Source organism: Leuciscus leuciscus (genome assembly GCF_965113295.1).
Source record: "Leuciscus leuciscus genome assembly, chromosome: 8".
NCBI lineage: Eukaryota > Metazoa > Chordata > Actinopteri > Cypriniformes > Leuciscidae > Leuciscus > Leuciscus leuciscus.
Window position 1 is genome coordinate 7,655,083 of NC_138732.1, and position 18,994 is coordinate 7,674,076.

The following is an 18,994-nucleotide window of genomic DNA, read 5'->3' on the forward strand; positions in this document are numbered from 1 at the left end:
GTTTAATATGGGTTTAGTGTCTCTGTAGACACAATAGTGACCTGTAGCCAGCATTTACTCTTAAAAATGAAGGTTCTTTATATGCACGTTTATATGAAGAACAGCCATGGAACTTTTCCATTGCAAAGAAAGAAGGCTCTTTATAGTTGAAAAAAATATATGTGGCATCGCTGTGAAAAACCCCTTTTGGAACCTTTATTTTTAAGAGTGTATATTTTCCTATTTTAATCTTTTTGAGTGTCTAGCTAATATTGAGTGTTTTAGTTTAGTTATGTATGTGTGTGTGTGTGTGTGTGTGTGTGTGTGTGTGTGTGTGTGTGTGTGTGTGTGTGTGTGTGTGTGTGTGTGTGTGTGTGTGTTATGATTTCTTGTGGATCATTTATGTCTACGTTAGTAGTCTATTTAATGTTGATTTCATTTTATAATCGACAACCAAATAAACTGATTCAAATAATGGGCTGCACGCAAATTCCAGTTCCATACCTTTATAGTTTCTTTCTTCTGTTTAACACAAAAATAAGATACTTGATAATATCTATTTGGTAAAAAGAGTGTTGTAACCGGACAGTTGGCGGCACCCATTGACTACCATATCATTATTATTCCTTCCTTCTATGGAAGTCAATGGGTGCCGTCAACTGTCCGGTTACAACACTCTTTACAATATCTTATTTTGTGTTCAGCAGAAGAAAGAAACTCGTACAGGTTTGGAACAACTTGAGGGTGAGTAATGACAAATTTTTATTTTTGGGTGAACTATCCCTTTAAATCAGAGCTTTTGTAAACTAGTGTCAAACTCTTGAAGGATAAAAAAGATTAAAGCCTTCAGAAATTAGGTACAGAAGCGGGAAGCACATTGACTATCAGTCATGCATTATAGCCCGAATGGTCACTTTCACTGGTCTAATCCACCAGCATAAACAGCATATAATCAGATTATCCTTATTGCCGTGGCCCTTGTTTCTGAGAAGAGTGTAGGAGTGCAGTGTAATCCATGATCACACATATGCAGATTAAATCTCCGAAGTGCTGAATAGAGTGGAAACCCTCACGGCACCTACAGATCTATTCTCTCTCCATCTTTCGGTCCGATTGGACACAGACACACAATGATTAAGACAGCGTGTGCTTGGAAAGCGGGTTACGTAACTCCTTAAGTACCCCTGAGTAACTGACGTTACCACCTTAACAATAGAGCTAATGGACACTTTATACAGCTCTGCCTTTTACAAATCATTACAATGAAACGAGCTGCTAAATTTCATTGCTTTACTTTGCTTTAATCTTAAAAGTTACATTTTGTATCACAAATTAATCCATTTGACATTCCTTTATAATATTTAATAGATGCAATGCTACAATTTTATTTGCATATGCATTCGTTATAATATTGCATATGAATATCTATGTATATATCTATGTGTATATGGTTTGAATGCATTCAGTGCACACATGTTGTGCTGGCAGCTCAGGATGAGCAGGAGGTCACACTGTATGCAAGGTGTGTGTTCAGCGCGCTAATCAGATGGCTAAATACCAGCTCGCATATTTATATGGGATTACATACACACACATTTACAGTGTCTAAATCATCGCAAAGGAGAGCTGTCTCATCTGGAGTGCTCAGACTGGAAAACTAATAACCCTGGATTTTGAGATTTTGGCTTCACTTCGGCTCCAGTTTGGAGACATTTGACATTAAAACAGGAATATATTGTCAACATTTGAAAACTCACATTATCTGAAAGGTAATATCATTTTACTATAACTTGAGTGGTTTTAAATGTATATGGCAGGTGCAATTTTTCACCCTAATTTCAAGTAATAATAATAATTTGCATCCCATATGTATACTGTACTCCAGAGCAAATACTGATTATATTTGCACAATTGTGCACATGTTTGGATATCTAAACTATTATTAATTGGATAGTCAACCAGACAATTATTCAAATCTGCAAAGACTATATCAGGGTGCAAAAAGCTGTGCTGTGTTGCTAGTGTTATTTAGAGGAATTAAAAGTCTGCATATTGAACTAAAGTTGAGTAGGACACGAAGCAATAAACATAGAAAAAAAAGTAAATAGCCAAACATGTATTACAGCTCCAGAATTTTATTTTACAAATGCAACACTTTACTTTGCACTTAAATTTGGACTTGGGATCAAATAGTCAGATATATCTTTAAATAAAATAATAATCTTCAAAAATAATTTTCATTTTCGCACATGAATTGGCTCCTCTGAGTCCAGACCTTAAATTCATTGAATGTCTTTGGGATGTGCTGGAGGAGACTTTACAGAGTGCTGGACTCTTGCATTGTCAACATAAGATCTTGAGCAAAAATTGCCGCACATTTATTTCCATCAAGAGGTACATACCTTTTTGGTCAAGATCTAGAAACATGCTAGAAACATAATCACTGCAATAATGACCCAATCATAGACTCTTAAGCATTTGCCTAATTAAATCCAAATAGCAAATTATTATTTTTTGTCCGGGCAGGGTGTGTGACAGACAATGTTACAACCTGAACTTCATAACTCAAACCTCTAATGGTTTTTGCTCTCACAGATGTTTCCCTGGTCAGTAGTGTTCTCCCTGGAGCCGAAGGTTCCCGGACAGCGCACTTCAGAAGAGCTGGTGACCAACACTCTGATGCTGGAGCTGGGTGCCATGGTGAAACGGACCGAGCGGATCCGGCTGGAGAAGGCAGCAGAGGTGCGCAGACGCCGAAACTCCTCCTCTGCAGACTACAGCTGGCTGGCCGACCCTCAGCCTCGGGCCCCGTACGAGCTCACGCCAGGAGAGGTTCTGGACCTGCAGGAGCTGTGTGCCCAGATCCCACCTCAACAGTGTGGGCCGGTCATTGTCAGGTAGAGCCATGTCTTACTGGGATACTGTTATAGGCTTTATTAACAGTTTGAATTAGTTTTTATAATTTCCTTTTTAATTTTAGTAAGTTTCTCATTTTTTAATGTCTATATAGTTATTCATTTTGATTTCAGTTTTAGCACATTACAATAAGGTCTCATTTGTTAGAGGTTAATGCATAAGCTAATATATACATATATATACACACACACACACATATTTAAAGCAATTATTAACCTTTGTTAACATTAGTTAGTAAAAATCAATTTATGTTAGTACAATCACAGTGCATTAACAAATGTTAACAAATACAAACTTAGATTTTAAAAATATATTAGTAAATGTTGCAATTTCCATTGACAAAGATTGATAAATGCTTTAGAAGTATTGTTCACTGTTAGGATATGTTAATATAGTTAACTAATGTTAACAAATCAAACCTTATTGTAAAGTGTTACCTTTATTTTAGTACATCAAGTTAAATGAAACCGAGAAGTGTTTTCTTTTTAACTAGCTGAAATAAAATAACTTTTACGTTTTTAAAAAATATATTTTATTTAAAGTAGCTAAACAAATGTATTATTGTATTAATATTAGTTAACTTTTTTAACTAGCTGTATATTAACTAGCATATCTTTTATTTAAAGTAACTAAACATAAATGTTTTTATTGTTTTAACTATAATAACCCAGGTAGTGATAGAGGTGAGTCATGTATACCTCTCAAAAGATTTTGATATTTTGTTGCAAAGGTTCCGGAAACTAGTGTCAGAGTTTGAGCCGGATGTGACCGAGGTCCCCAAACTGTTTCGGGGCGTCCTACAAAACTGCATGGATGAGCTTCAGGGAGATGCAGAAATCCAGAGTCGGATGAACCGCTGGGAAAAACAGCGCAGCAAGAGCCTTTCCTTTGTCACTTTCCGGTCCAAGTTCCGCACCCTAAACCACGGCAAGGGAAGCTTCGGTGGTTCCCGCAACAACCTGCAAGAGGAAAACACGTGGTCCGATGAGGAGGAGGAGGCAGCCGAACAGGTGGCTACCACCCTGCGCGCCCGCAAGGGACGGAGTCACAGCATGCCAGAGATCACCCCTCTTGAGCAGGCCACACAGAGCTGAACAAGAGGAACACAAGATCAAGAGAAAGACAGAGGAAAGAGATTTGAAAAGAAATGCAGCCTGCAAGCTGAGCTGGTGATGGAGGAGGAAGACAAGAGAAGGTGGCAGAGAACAAGAGAAGAGAGGACAAATCTGATTATACGAAACATCTTGAAAGACTAAAGTTTGTGCTATCAGATTGTAAGACAAACACTGTTAATTGTTAATAACTGTTAATTACACCAAAGAACACCAGTATAGGCATATATAAGAAGCCTATAGCCTAGTTTTTTTTTCTTTTCTTTTTTTTTACACCTTCTAATGTGTTCTTAAATTTTTTAAATATTTGGATGTGAATATAAATGTGAATATTTGGCGTAAATGAAATTCACAAAGCCTGACAAGTGCATGTCCAGGTCATACTTCTTTTTTCTATATATATTTATCTTTTAAAAAGTGCTGGAAAATGTGGGAAAAATAATATTTAAATTTCATAGCATATCCATCAATACAGGGTTAATTGTACTGCATAAAAAAAAAAAAAATACTGTATTCAATTATTTTTAATCTCACCATAAGAAATAAAATTACCCACCAAAGGTGAAATGCGCTGAATTATTAAAATAATGTCAGCTTAATTTTTAGTATGCAACACATGTATTTTTTTTATTTTGGTGTGACCAAACAGGTTTGTGTCAAGTTTTGTGAGATTCACTCCATAAAATCTTTACAGTCACAGCAACAAATGCAACATTAGCCAGAAACACTACTTCTCAGATGTGTTTTAATATGTACTGTTTGCTCTTACATTACAACAGTGTTCAGTTCATACAAGAGATGCAGATCATCAGCTAAAAAAAGCCTGGAAACAGGAGTCTTCATAAAAAGTGCTTATTAAATAATACACTGTACATCGTTCATGAGTTTGATTTGAGAGTGTGTGGCGTGTGTGGGAGAAAGAGAGAGAGAAAGTCTGTGATTTTAGCAAATGAGAGAGTTTGACCTGGAAAACGCTGCTTCTAAGTGAAGACATCATCTCTGGCAGCTCCTCCTCCTGTTTCATTATTCACAGCATCACAGCATGAAGGAGCTGATCTTGTTCTTTGTGCCGTGGCCAATACTTTCATCAGGCCAAGGTTGGTCCTCAGAAATAAAGGAAAAGCACCCACCGCTCATTTATCAGAGTACCGATCGGTTTCATTACCAGATGTTCAGATCCAGAACAACCAACACACGAAACGGTCTCAGCACAGACCTGGAACGAAACATCCTAATGTGATGAATGAGCAGATTATAACCATCTGGAGTCTCTTTGGGCCCTTTAAACCTCTTTTAAAGTCTATACACTACTATACAAAAACACTGGTCTTCATTTGCACGTTGTTTATTACTGCCTGGAGCAAAATCATAAGACCAGGTAACTTCCTCTAACTCCTCCTTGTGTATTTGGCAGAATCAAACTCAATAAAAAAAAACGAAGAAAAAAAAAACTCAAAGTCTCTAAACAACAGTATATAATATTTCAGACCCCATATTTACAGGGCCGGCAGTCAGAAGGCCTTAACACTAGAAGGTAGAATCTCATGAAAACTGTCCGGAAATGCCAGGCTCATATTTCACCACCCAAACAAGAAAAATAAGTATATTTTTAGGACCATTAGGATTTTCTTTTGCAACTAGTTTCTCCAAATTTTCATGACTCATGTTTGAAAAAATATATACATGCATTTGCACATTTTTAAAGTACGTTTGTAGTATATCATGGTGGTATTTGTTGTATTTAATTAAATTTGCATTTATTAATAATAAATAAATCATGCCATATACACAATCATTTTCATCATACTGAAAATTTTTTTCTTCATGTTACATTAATGAGAATAATAATGTAATTATAGATGAATTTTATTATTGATTAAAAATATGTTTTTCCTTTCATTTTTGGAGTAAAATATGACCCTGATATTTCTTTGTGAGAATGACCTATAAGTGTCAAATAATTGCCTAACTTTGATATAAAACAGATCAATAGAGATTAATGGGAATTATTATGATCAGGAACAGTTTATAAAGAGAATTAGGTCAGTTAAGTTACTGTAAAAATGTTATCGATGATTACGGATAACACTGCCTGAGAAAAACAAACTAAACCAGTTTGAAGAATCAAACCACTTGGGGGGAAAAGCCTTCTCTTTTAATATGTGATTATTAATAAGAAACGAAGGCTCAAATATTAATGCAGATGAAGCTTAAAGAGAACAGAGTGAACCAGAACACCCTCCTCTCTGTCTAAATGCACAGTAAATCTCAGTAAATCTCCACCTTCATCAGCGTTATCATCCTCCTCCCTTTAGAGTGAGAGAGTCGAACATAGACAGTCACTCTGACCAATATCATTCCACCAATGAGCATCAGAACCCCCCCGCCCCCAAAAAAGTCAGAGTCCCCTGCGGCCCAGTCCAGTTGTGTTTGTGTTTTTTGCACATACGCCCATAAGTCCATCGCCTGTTCCTCCTTCCTTCAAAACCTTTGGCTCCGTTTCCACCCCTTCTTACACTCAAGGTTGTTCCTTCTCAGGCGAAGAAGACCACAAAGATGATGAAGAAGATGATGAGAACGAGGAATATCTTGATCATGAGCCAGCGATTGGAGGAGACGGACTGGAAGTACTTCAGTATCTCGCTGTGGGCCATTTCCACATTCAGCTGGGTGTCCTCCACATTGGCGTCGATCCTGGTGGTCAACAAGACACATGAACAGCTCAGGCTTTTGACAGCGTTTGACAAAAACATCACAATTAAATCAATCTTTTCACTTTTTATACTGTATTCTTACTGTTTCACTATAAGAAATTATCCTATAGTTATTAGCAACAATTGCCAAAAACAATGTCTTCAAATTGTCCTAAAAAACAAGTTTAATGTTCTTTATGCAAAATAAAATTTCTTATTTTCTTTTTTTGATTTTGGGGTGAAATGTGACCTGGACATGTTTAACATTTTCGAAAAAATAAAATAATAATAATAATAATAATAATATTTCCCCTGTAGAGGCAAATTTAAGTGATACAACAATCATCAAATGCCAATAAATAAATACTAATATGCCATTTTATTGTGCAGCAAAAGATATATTTATGACACATTTCTACGACGAGAGAGTGGTAAGTGTTTGTGTGGTTTGTACAGCATGTATCTGTTGAGTCTGTGGTTTTGCAGTATGCATATTCATATGGTGTGCATGTGTTTGTGTGTGTGATTGTCTGACCTCTGAATCGTCTCCTCCTGCTCTTTGACCATGTGTGCCAGCTGCTGAAAGATGGAGCCCAACTCCACGATGGTGCTCTCGATGTTCTGCATGGTGTCCGCTCGGCTCTGGATGTACGAGTCCTTCGCAAACACAACAAAGGGACATTTTATCATGAAATCAGACATTCAGCATTTGTCATACATGCAAACTTTCATCAAATAGCAGCAGCCTAGTCTACAATCCATTCCTAACTCGAGAGGCATTTCCTCTGAGAGACAGATACCTGTTCGTCGATGAGCTGCAGCTGAAGAGGGTTTGCTCTAGAGTCCATGTCGATGGCCACCTCTCCTCCCATACTCCTGGACTCATCCTGCATCAGAACTGAGCTATCTGCGAGAGGCAAGAAATTAAAAACACTAAATAATGGCACCAAGTGTGTCTATAAAAACAAATAATTCGACGAATTGGACACGGTGAAGAATTCTGTTTTCTAAATAATAAATGCAATTTTTATATATATATATATATATAATAATCATTCATCTATAATAATGATAATAATAATTGTTATTTTAATATATTACAATAAAATAAAATATATCAGCAATAATGTTATATTATACACTATATATAAATCATTAACATTACATAATAACATGTATAATATAAAATATAACAAATAATAAAGTTTAATAAAAGTGTGTAATGTTAATACAAAATTAGCACAAATATAAGGACGTTTTTATTTGCTCAAAATGTTTGGTCATTGTTTGTATCATCGTGTGTTACTTCATATATAGTTATGATTAATTTACCATGTAGAAAATATTGGTAATGATTTGAGTGTATCAGCACAGCTCGAGACTATTTATACTAATATTAGTTAACAAGAAACTGTAATAGCATGACATTAAAAAGGGGTGACGTACTGAAGTTATTGGTGAGCAGGGGAGAGGCTGAGACAGGAGCCTGGGAGAAATGCTCTCTTCTGCTGCGCTGCTGCTTCAGATTCTAAACACACAACAGTTATATAATTATATCCACTCATTACAAATGCTTTTGTTTGGAATACAACTCAACCTTTGCTACACAGCAAATGGTTTCACAGGACCATGATACACACACAAACACTTTGTGCATTTGTTCTTACTAAAGAGCTGATTGAATATTTAAAAAGCATAACAACTGCTTGACACAGAATTGATGACATTATAAAAGTGCAGCACTTGTCATAAAGCAAAAGAAAACTCACCTCTGTTCTCACTTCCAGGACTGACTTGAAATCATTTGACATTGATGCCAGCTTGGACTGCAACACAAACATTCCCAGATAAGACTGTTAACATCACATGCTTCATTGTGGCAGGAAAATGAAAGGTGTGGCGGCTATTTACGTCATTTTATATGTCAATCCAAATAAGATCATCCACCCCCTACTGTCTACAGCAAGGGATATGGGAGACTTCCTGGAAAGTCTCAAATATCTGTGCACTGGAGGAATATCAGATATAAGACTGTACCTGCAGGGAGACAACAATTGTGTTGGAATGTGTCTGGATGTGGCGGCCATTTTGCCCAGTGCGGGATCGCACAAGGTCTTGCAGCTGCGCTATCTGCTTATTCAGACTGGTGATGTCCTGATGAGAGACAGACAGAGAGAGACAGCATATCAGATCACTGCAAGAGGTTAGATCTTTCACATTATGGAAGTTAGCTGAAGGATTCTGATAAACACAGATATCAACAATCCTACAGGCAACTTCAACATCAATGCAAACTAAGTGAAATAAGCAAGTACTGAGATTCATATCAATATGTTTTCATATGATGGATAGGGAGAAGGACAACAAAGACGCCACTAACCTGTTTAATGATGTACGTTAGCTCCTCAATCTCCACTGCTTTATCATCAAACAAAGACTTCCTTTTGGCCACTAGGAGTGAGGGGAGATAAAAAAAATCATATTGAGACCGGACTTGATGCAGTCTCTAACAGTTACAACAAAATCAGTTTAACCCACAATGTAATGTAATGTAACATAGATCGCAAGAAAAATTTAATTACAGACAGTAATCTTATACTGTCTATTCAACTACAAACTATTTTCAACAAAAATACAAACTATTCAAAAGTTTGGGGTCAGTAAGACTTTATAAATAAATTAATACTTATGCAGCAAGGATGCGTTACATGAATCAAAAGTGACAATAAAGACATTTACAATAGTACAAAATATTTCTATTTCAAGAATCCTGAAAAAACAAAATATTTCAACAAAAATATTAAGCATCACAACTGTTTTCAACATTGATAATAGTAGAAAATGTTTCTTGAGCATCAAATCAGCATATTAGAATGATTTCTGAAGGATCATGTGACACTGAAGACTATATAATGATGATAATGATCATTATGAATAATGATGCTGACAATCAGCTTTGACATCACAGGAATAAAAAAAATATTTAAAAAAATATTAAAATAGAAAACAGTTCTCAGCTTTTTTCAAAATAATATTTCACACTATTACTGTTTTTTTTTTTTTATCAAATAAATGCAGCCTTGCTGTTGAGCATAAAAACATTTCAAAAATCTTACCAACCCCAAACTTTTCCAACAGCAGTGTATTTTTAACATAAACATGGACAAGCATCAGAACTATTAAACACACATTCTTCTAACACCAACAAGAGTCTAAAAAGAAAAGTTTACTGCCATGTTACTTACAAATTGTAAGCTTTTCAAGCTTGGCAAATGTGTTGCTCAAGTCTTTCCCAATTCTCCTGTTACAGAGAAACAAAACAAGATTTCAGGGAGGCAAAGATTCGAGGAAACGGGACAAGACAGAGTTACTCTGAAGCGAAAACACACTGGGCAAAGATCACAGAGAAACATGGATCTGAACTCTTACTTGGCCATGAGAGTGAAGTCACTGCGCTGTTTAAGGGCATTAATGGCAGGTTTAGCGTGAGTCCCATTCTGAAAAGACAGAACAAGAACTCTTGGTACATGTGAAAACATTAATAACATATCAAGTGGGAAATACATTTTTGCCAAGAACAAAAAGTGTGATATGATTTAAAAGAACAGCCAAACAACAGTGACACATTTTTACTTTCATGAAAAGCACAAAAGGAGAGCTTAGGCAGAAAGTCCAAGCGTCTGCTTCCACTTCAAGAAAAGTGGATGGTGATTTATATTGCTTTTGTAGAGCTTGCTTTGCATAGTGTCTTTTTGGAACTTGCAGCTTACATCACCATTTAAGTTTGTGCCCAGTTTCACAGACAAGGCTTAAGCCTAGCCCAGACTAAAATGCATGTTTGAGCTGTCATAACTCAAAGCAACTTGCTCTGACAATGTGTCTCTAGATGCACACCAGTAATGTTTTTCTGAAATGTCCTAATTTAACTAAGGCCTACTCCCGGCTTAATCCAAGTATGCGTGTCTGTGAAACCAGGCCTTCATGTATGGTTAAGAACAGCTCAAGCATTTCGGTTTCGTGACAGAAATAAAAAGGTTCAGCTCAGTAAATTATGGCAGAATGTTAATTTTTAGGTGAACTATCCCTTTAAAATGTTCAGATAAAGTATACTGTAATTTTTCCTCTAAGATGATGTGTAACAGGCTACATGTTTTTAAGCATCTGTGAAAACCACATTATCCACACTGTAGCTGTAGATGTAGTTAATATTGTCATACCTGTAACTGTCTCCCCTGCAGTGACTTACAAGCCGACTGGAACTCAAGTGTGCGGTCCCGACACGTCATGATAATGCTGCAGAAGCTTTTTCCCTCGACGATATCAGGATGTGTACGTGTGACAGTGAGTCTAAAGTGATCCGGCTGCTGTGAAACTCCACTGGCGTCTTTATGGTGCCAAAGCAAACAACTCAGACTTCAGAGGTTACTAAGAGCTTGGCTGAGCTGACTGTTCTTCAGCGACTCCGCACATCATCTGAGGATCACAGAACGATTCAATCAATCACCTGAACTTTGGTTGTTGTTGCTGAGAAGAAACTACAGTGTTCTAGAGAAACAATGCTCTTTGGACACTTGAGAGTATGAGTAATATTGCGTTTGGTTTGATAAAAATAAATAAACCAAATGGTAACAAAATAATGCACAAGCTTTTCATAGAACTAATGTCACCTTTTTAACCAATGATTTTATTAACCACTTGGTGTGAAGTTGATTTTTAATGGATGTATGAAGCCAGCTCCCCTGCAATTTGATATGTAGAATCCATGGAATTAATCATTTTGAGCTGAATATAATTAAAATAATTAAAATAACTTCTCATATACATTGATTAAAGCTGTCTGTGTAAAAACATTACCAAGCCAAAAGGCGCAAAAAAAATAAAAATACATTGTGATCCTTTACTTTCATTTAGTTTTTGTATCACAGAAGGGACTTTCCGTTTACTTGTTCGTGAATATTGTATCCAAACCAAATATATTATTATATAGTAATAATAATAACTGCAATAAGATAACAAGATCTTAAAGTGTTACAAGAGATATATAGTTGGATCAAAGCAACATTTCAAGCAAATGCCAGTCTCTGGGGGAGAATGCCTTCACGTTGTTACTGAGAATCCAGTAAAATCAGGTACAGTTACAGTAGGTAAACAGTGTTGTCTTTCACTTCCACATCCAGAAATACTTGTCAGATATGAGATCTGCTAATATTGATCCCAACTCCTCAGCTTGCCCTTCTTTACGATATTAATAAAGAAACCCACTTTAGATAATGTCTACAAATAACCCGCCCATCAGTCAGCTGGGCAGAAAGGTAAACTGAACTCACATGTTATCGGATTATAGGCCACCTAGAATATTCTGGCTCCACAGGCAGACGTGGAATAGCACAAATCAATACTACAACTCAATCTCCGAGAAGATCTATTACAAACAATTTCTTACATGTTTTAAAGGAGAGTTATATCTTTAAAGGTGTGTACAGGTTTGTTTACGTTTGTACAGTGACTGACACCGTCTTCAGTCCAGCAGTACGCAGTTCTCTGTGCGCTAATTGACCAAAAACTCGACAATTTCTATCTTAATTTAAACCATAATAGCTAAAAATGAACCTAAACCACTAGCTAACATATTCCTGCCGTCGTTTAGAAACGTTTACTCACGGTTATTGTGCCATTTCGTCGTTTTTTATAATATTCCCGGCTTGTCGATGTTAGGGAGGTCGGGGTTTCACTTCCAGTCCTGACCGCTTCCGGTGTGCGTAACGTCACTGCCACGTCCACGAACGCGCACGCTCAGTGCCGCTTTCCGAAAGCGTGATTTGTGACGCAAGATGACCAATTTGTGTTTTGAGCAGTAAGGTTGAGTCATGCAATTTTTATTAAGTTTCTAATTTTATGTAATAAGTCATTGCAATTCTTTATTTTATTTTTATATAGTTTTAATTCAATACTTTTTCTAGCTTTTTTTCCATTTTCTTTTTTCATCTATCTATTCATGTTTTTAATACTCCCAACCACAGGTAATCTCTGTTTATTATTTTAATAATTAATGCGTGCTAAAATAATTTATATTTAAGCTAGTTTTGGAGCAGTGGAATTTAATAACATTTTTGTTTTGGTTTAGCGAGCCTATCCAATTATTTAAATTTGTATCTTTATTTAACTAGGTCCTTTTTTAAATATTTTTTTTAGGTCTTTTTTTATAAGATGTGCGTTTTATGTCGAATATTCGTGGATTATATCGGCCTAGATTTTACCAGAAAAAATGTATTGACAGTAACATTTTAAACCACTAACCAGCAGATGTCGCCAAAAGAATAGCCTATAAAAAACGGCACTTGCTATGTTGTCGAACAATAAAACCATCCAGTTAATCATTTTGAGGCGAGTATGATTTTAAATATTAAAATAACTACTTATGCACACTGACTAAAACTGCAATAAGAGTTACTCTAAATATGGACATAAGCAAGCCAAATGACAATTGTAGAGGGTGGTTTTGAAAAGATTGTGATCCTTTCAAATATCAAAACAAACATTTAGGCTCCAATTGTGTTCATTGTTGGGACTCTTGTTTTATATTCTGAGCCTCTGATATTTTCTATCCCTTAACCCTACACATAAAATCATCACACACCTGTTTTCATTTTCATTTAGTATGTTTCCTAATCCATTTTCATCTTTGGCTGATTTCCAAATCATTTTAGATTTTACTATCATTATGTGAACAATTGGTCTACTCTCCAGTATAGGAAAAATTTGACACACAAACACATTCATATTCTCTGTGATTCAACATGAAGCAGCATGTAAACTGTTTGATGTCCTCTCAGCATAAGAGCTGTTTGTGCTCCTTATCTCCTTTGTGCTGATCAGCCCAACTCCCTTTGAATCCAGCAAACCCCGTAACTTATCTCAGGATCTGCATTATTTTGAGCTTTTTGGACTCAGATCGAAGACACGGCTCTTTTCAGCCCATTTGAGACAGGGTTCAATAGCATCAGTATTTCCCCAGAGGAGAAATGCTCATAAAAACACATTAGAAAACACTTTTATTGACTTAAACATGAAGGTTTAAAAAATGTTTCTCACATACACATGACGCATAGGCCTACACACAGGCTTCACTCAGCCAATGTTGTCGTCTCTGCCAGATAACATCACAACGCACACATATTCATGTTGTCCAGATAGCATCCAGACCTGCTAGAACACAGCTGCTTCAACAAAGAGACACAAGGAAAACACGACTGATGTTTTATCATTAGTGCCACTTTGGGCAAGCGACACACTCGCACATGTGAGAGCAGGAAAAAAACACGGGACTGTGTGTTTTTAGCTGGAGATGAAAAAATAGGTGAGTCTGGCAGAGGAAGTGGGCGGCCCTGGAAAATATCATTTCTAGAATGCCTTTTAAGAAGAGAGGGAGGAAGGGAGAGAAAGTCAGAAAGTGGCACAGAAATGTATTCCTTCTTCTGGACGGATGAGTCACTCTCTGTTTCTCCCTCAACAGTTTTTTCGTAATCTTGCAGGCGGGCTGCTAAATTTAGTTCTGGCTGTGAGCCCTGACAGACAGGTAGGCCAGCATCAGCCTCACACACACACACAGTCTACACACACCCTACAAAACCCACTCAAACACACACCCTGTACAAAACCCACTCAAACACACACACACACACACACACACACACACACACACACACACACACACACACACACACACACACACACACACAAACACACACACACACACACACACACACACACACACACACACACACACACACACACACACACACACACACACACACACACACACACACACACACACACACACACACACACACACACACACACACTCAAACACACACAGCCATAATTTCAGAAGTGAAGTAGGGCAGACATGTCAAGTGTAATACAATTTTCCCTACCTTTAATAGACAGGTTTTTTTAAATTATATTTTCCTTATGACAATTAATGATTGGTTTATGTACTACAAGACTTGTGCATTAAGTCATCATGGATTTTTTTTACAATGTAAAACAATTATCACAGAATAAAGAAGTAAATGTAGGCTATTTTAAAGTTTCTATACTGTAATAAAGGGTGTCACTTAGCAGTGTATTCATTTACTTTATAGTGCTGAAAATACCCCGAGATGGCTTGAAAAACACACAAACCATATATTGTCAATTAGAAGCACTCACTTCCTGATGGCTGAGCGTACTGCGCAGACTCAAACTGAGCTTGACGACGTAGATGTGACGTGAGCAACCCGTCTGTCTTCTAGTAGCTGTGCCAAGAGAAATCTGAATCATTCCCTTCCGAAACTTGCAGAGACGGAGAGTGTGAGTAGGAGGTGTCCATGAGTTAGGAGCAGGAGCAACTTTTGCTAAGTATTCTGATTAATTATTTTGTCATTTTGCCTCCACGTCCCCCCGATTGCCCGCGAGCTTCTCCTCCTGTCCATATGGTAATCTCTCTACTGTGCGACAGAGAGTCGCGTGGTTATGACGCAATCGTTAGCCTATTTTTACAAAAACTGCTTCTACGGGGCCATAACGTAAGATACAAGGTAATGGAGCCTTTTATACATTTTCGTGTTTCTTTAGAAATAAATAATGGACAAATGGAGTCTTTAAACGCCTCAGTTATTCGCTGTCAAAGTGACACCAAAATGAATGGGAGTCAATGGAATGCTAACAGCAGGTGATGGTCTGCTAATCAATGGCGGCGCCCGGGGAAGCTTCAGTGTTTTCCGAAACATTGGCCCCCTGGTTTATTGTCTTCATTTTTCATCAGGCAAAACGTTTTTTTATTCAGCTACAGAGATGGCTGGATGCCTTTCTCCATATAAGGGATTTCCTGGAACGTCATAAGTATACTGACTTTATGAGTCTCATTTGTGAACTTTCTGCGCGAGGGCGCCCTCTGGCTTCCAGGATGAATTAAAAAAGACATTACATGAGAGTGTTTAGCGTCACATCGAATCATTGGCCCTGTCCCAAATGGCGCACTTCATGCGGACTTTCGGTCTCGTGGACTTGAATTGCGCGTGCTCGCTGAGTCTACGAGTCCGTAGGCCGTCCCATTCAGCATTTTACCGCTCTGAAGTGTGCTCAGCAGCGCCCCCTTTGTACCCTTGAAGCGGTCTTCCACGAAGCCCGCATAGAAGCAGGCTCCACGCACTTTAACTACCCAGGAATCCTTGCGAAAGGCCAATCAGACAACAGATGGGAGGAGATTTCACTCACGGATAATTGTTGACATGGCTGAGAAGAAAATATTACTGTTTTTATGACCTAAATGTACATTTTACCAGTTGTTACCTACAGTTTATACAAACATTATGGTCATTGACCAGTGGTTGATGTCTCAAACATAATAATAGCGCGTTTAATAATACGATCGCATTATGATTCATTAAATAAATAGAGCCGAATGGCAGGGCTTTACTGAGTCATATGTAAACATAGTATGAATATTGAAACCTGTAAATTGAAAAAATTATGTTTAAATTATGTTTTAAAATTGTAATCTTAGTTCAAATGGAACATTATGTATTATTATGTACAACTGTATACATCATTTAAATAAGCATGATTTATCTATTGTCTAATGCCCAGGTGATATGCACAATATCAAAATATAGAACTGTAAAATTAGGCTGTGTAGTGGACATGCAGATAAGACGTCGGAGCGCAAAAATGTGATTTCTCCTGTCCAATAACAACCAGACCGTTATTTCCGGCATGCCGATCGAGTCTGTCCCAAAAATACCTCTCAATGCGCCCTCGTGGACTCGCGCCAAGGGCCCTATAGGTCTGCACTACATGACGTCACCAAAGTGTGGACTCTGAGGAAGTCCACAAGTCCGGAGTGTGCCATTTGGGACAGGGCCATTTTGGATAAGAATGAAACCTCAGGTCAGGCATAGACTATCTTGTCTCTTTGAATTTAAATCTAGATTTATTCACATTGGTCTATGAAAACCTCAACGTGAACACATTTGCCCGAAAAAGGTGTGGGGAAAGAGTTTACGTTTTGTGGGGCCGGGGGATTCGCGTAGGCTATTCTACGCCCATGCACACACACACACACTTGAAAACAGACAAGCATCCATATACACAGACTGCTGCAGTCACACACACATTACCTCACTGCATCAAGGACAGTCATCAAACATGCTGTGAAATATTTATACGAGAACTCGGCACTCCAGCCACTCGCCGCGGGTGATACGCTGGAGAGGATGTTCTGTTTTGATAATGTCACAGGAATCAGATGTCTGGCTCTATATTAATGCAAAATCCAATATGAGAGTGTGATGAGGGGACCAGACAGTGAATAAAAGCGCCACTGCCGCTCAGCATGAATCTGACCTTTACAAGACTGTCAGCAAGCACAGGCCAATAAAAACCCGTTACAAACTATATATATATTTTTTTTTTTTAAAAGAGAGAAAAATGTCTCATTAAAACTGTCCAGACGATCCAAATCTCTCTCTCTCTCTCCTTTGTAAAATGTATATAGAAAAAAGGAAAGAAAACAAAGCCTATTTCAGGATTTTGGTTAGCTGTAATAAAATGTAAAAATAATAATAATAGTCATGTCACATTTAATACGTAATAATAATAAAGGTATAAAAAATAAAATAAATGGAACATATATATGCATACAAGTACCAATCATAAAACAGGCTTAATTTTTTTTTTTTACATGAAAAATATTATTTATTTATTATTTAAATTGTTTATTTATTGTATTTATTACACATAATATTTAATTCCCAAATTAAAAGATATAGGCCTATGTAGAAGTTAGAAAATGAAACTTGTTTTAGGATTTGGTCAATTGTCATACAATTTAAAGAAACTGTTGTTATAATAATAATAATATGCAATATAATAATCATCTTAATCATAATAATGATAATGAAATAGATTAGAAAAATATTGACAAAAATGGTAATAGAAACAGACTTCGTTTTGTATCACTTCGTGCTGTATCACTCATGTTAAAAGCCTAGAGAAAACAAGGATCAGTGAATCAGCAAACAGGAGATATCAGGTGAGGTAAGGCAGGTCTGTGCTGTTCCACAGGCGCTGGGCAGGTGGCATTATTAGCTCCTTGTGTGTGTGTGTGTGTGTGTGTGTGTGTGTGTGTGTGTGTGTGTGTGTGTGTGTGTGTGTGTGTGTGTGTGTGTGTGTGTGTGTGTGTGTGTATGTGTGTGTGTGTGTGCACGAGTCTGACTCAGCAGCAGTCAAGCGAGAGGAGGGAGAGAGATAATATTATTTCTCACATCATTACGGTGCTGGCGGCCCTCTGCCTAAGACTCCCAGTCCCAGGTGATAATTATCACAATGTTTGTCTTTCATTACCGTTAAACGGCAGGAAAAGAGAGGGAGGGGTGGACGATGCAAAATAGGGAGGGTGAATTGGCAATATAACAAAGACTAAAGCAAATTTGTCCATTCCCTACTGAAAAGTTCTGCTGAAATTTTCATACAGTGATGGTCAGAGCCGGATTAACGCAAAGGCAAACTAGGCACGTGCCTAGGGCCCGATTGGCGGGATGGGGCCCAGACAGAGGGACAAAAAAAATAAATAAAATTATAATAAAATGTACAATGTGAAGATGTTTATCTTAACCATAGACTGTTACATTACTGCAGTTAAACCAATTAATGTGTCCGTTACAAAGCGGGTGCCGGCTTCTGAAAGTATGTGTAACGAACGCATTCATCAGGTGCTGCGAGGCAAAAGCCTAATAAGCACACAAAGAAGCACAGCTCATAATGCAAGTGTGTGAGTTGTCGTCATCTATTTTGGAGTGATTGCAATGTATTCTAAATATAAACTTGTACTGTAGATCAGCGTCATTTCTGGAAAAATCATTCACCGCTTTATTACGAGTTTAAAAGAGCGCGAGCGTCATTAACGTGCCCAGACGCGACGCTTTGAATTTGCGCGTACAATGAATAACATCGCGTCGGGAGCTGACTAGTAAAAAAGCTACAAAATTAAAAGACAAGACGTCTAAGTTAAAAAGCCAACACACTATACAACATTTTTAAATGTTTCAAATAAAGGATCTCATATCTCATATCCACTTGATTTGTGTATCTGGATTTGTGTACCATATTTAAGGTAGCAATGCAATATAAAAGCACTTAGTGGGATTCTGGAACTGTGAATAAATTGAATAAAACAGCAAAATAACAACAACAACAACATCTTCATTAAACAAAAAAGAGATTACCTTAGATAAAGTTTGATTAATATGTACC

At 37.3% G+C, this 18,994-nt stretch overlaps 2 protein-coding genes across 3 annotated transcripts; one reads left to right on the forward strand and one right to left on the reverse strand.

Moving 5' to 3' along the window:
- The first annotated feature begins 675 nt into the window (after positions 1-675).
- Positions 676-5,458, forward strand: LOC309504874 (protein RD3). Its single transcript, XM_082178150.1, has 2 exons — positions 676-2,876; positions 3,626-5,458. Exons 1-2 carry the CDS (start codon positions 2,575-2,577, stop codon positions 3,987-3,989), a joined length of 666 nt encoding a protein of 221 aa, XP_082034276.1. The 5' UTR covers positions 676-2,574; the 3' UTR covers positions 3,990-5,458.
- stx5a (syntaxin 5A) lies at positions 4,736-12,488 on the reverse strand. Of its 2 annotated transcripts, none has more exons than XM_082178148.1 (11): positions 12,362-12,488; positions 10,918-11,173; positions 10,130-10,197; positions 9,946-10,001; positions 9,081-9,151; positions 8,738-8,854; positions 8,470-8,526; positions 8,147-8,228; positions 7,501-7,607; positions 7,236-7,357; positions 4,736-6,701 (listed from the first exon to the last, which is right to left on the reverse strand). In XM_082178148.1, exons 2-11 carry the CDS (start codon positions 10,984-10,986, stop codon positions 6,542-6,544), a joined length of 909 nt encoding a protein of 302 aa, XP_082034274.1. In that variant the 5' UTR covers positions 10,987-11,173; positions 12,362-12,488; the 3' UTR covers positions 4,736-6,541. The 2 variants fall into 2 exon arrangements, with proteins under 2 accessions (XP_082034274.1, XP_082034275.1); XM_082178149.1 differs by lacking the exon at positions 12,362-12,488 and adding an exon at positions 12,182-12,343.
- Between the last annotated feature and the right edge of the window lie 6,506 nt (positions 12,489-18,994).

Coding starts and splice junctions, on each gene's coding strand:
- LOC309504874 (XM_082178150.1), top strand. CDS start 2,575: ATGTTTCCCTGGTCAGTAGTGTTCTCCCTGGAGCCGAAGGTTCCCGGA. Junction 2,877..3,625: donor TGTGGGCCGGTCATTGTCAG/GTAGAGCCATGT, acceptor TTTGTTGCAAAG/GTTCCGGAAACTAGTGTCAG.
- stx5a (XM_082178148.1), bottom strand. CDS start 10,986: ATGACGTGTCGGGACCGCACACTTGAGTTCCAGTCGGCTTGTAAGTCA. Junction 8,229..8,469: donor TCCTGGAAGTGAGAACAGAG/GTGAGTTTTCTT, acceptor TTGTGTGTTTAG/AATCTGAAGCAGCAGCGCAG. Junction 6,702..7,235: donor CAGGAGGAGACGATTCAGAG/GTCAGACAATCA, acceptor GTTGACCACCAG/GATCGACGCCAATGTGGAGG.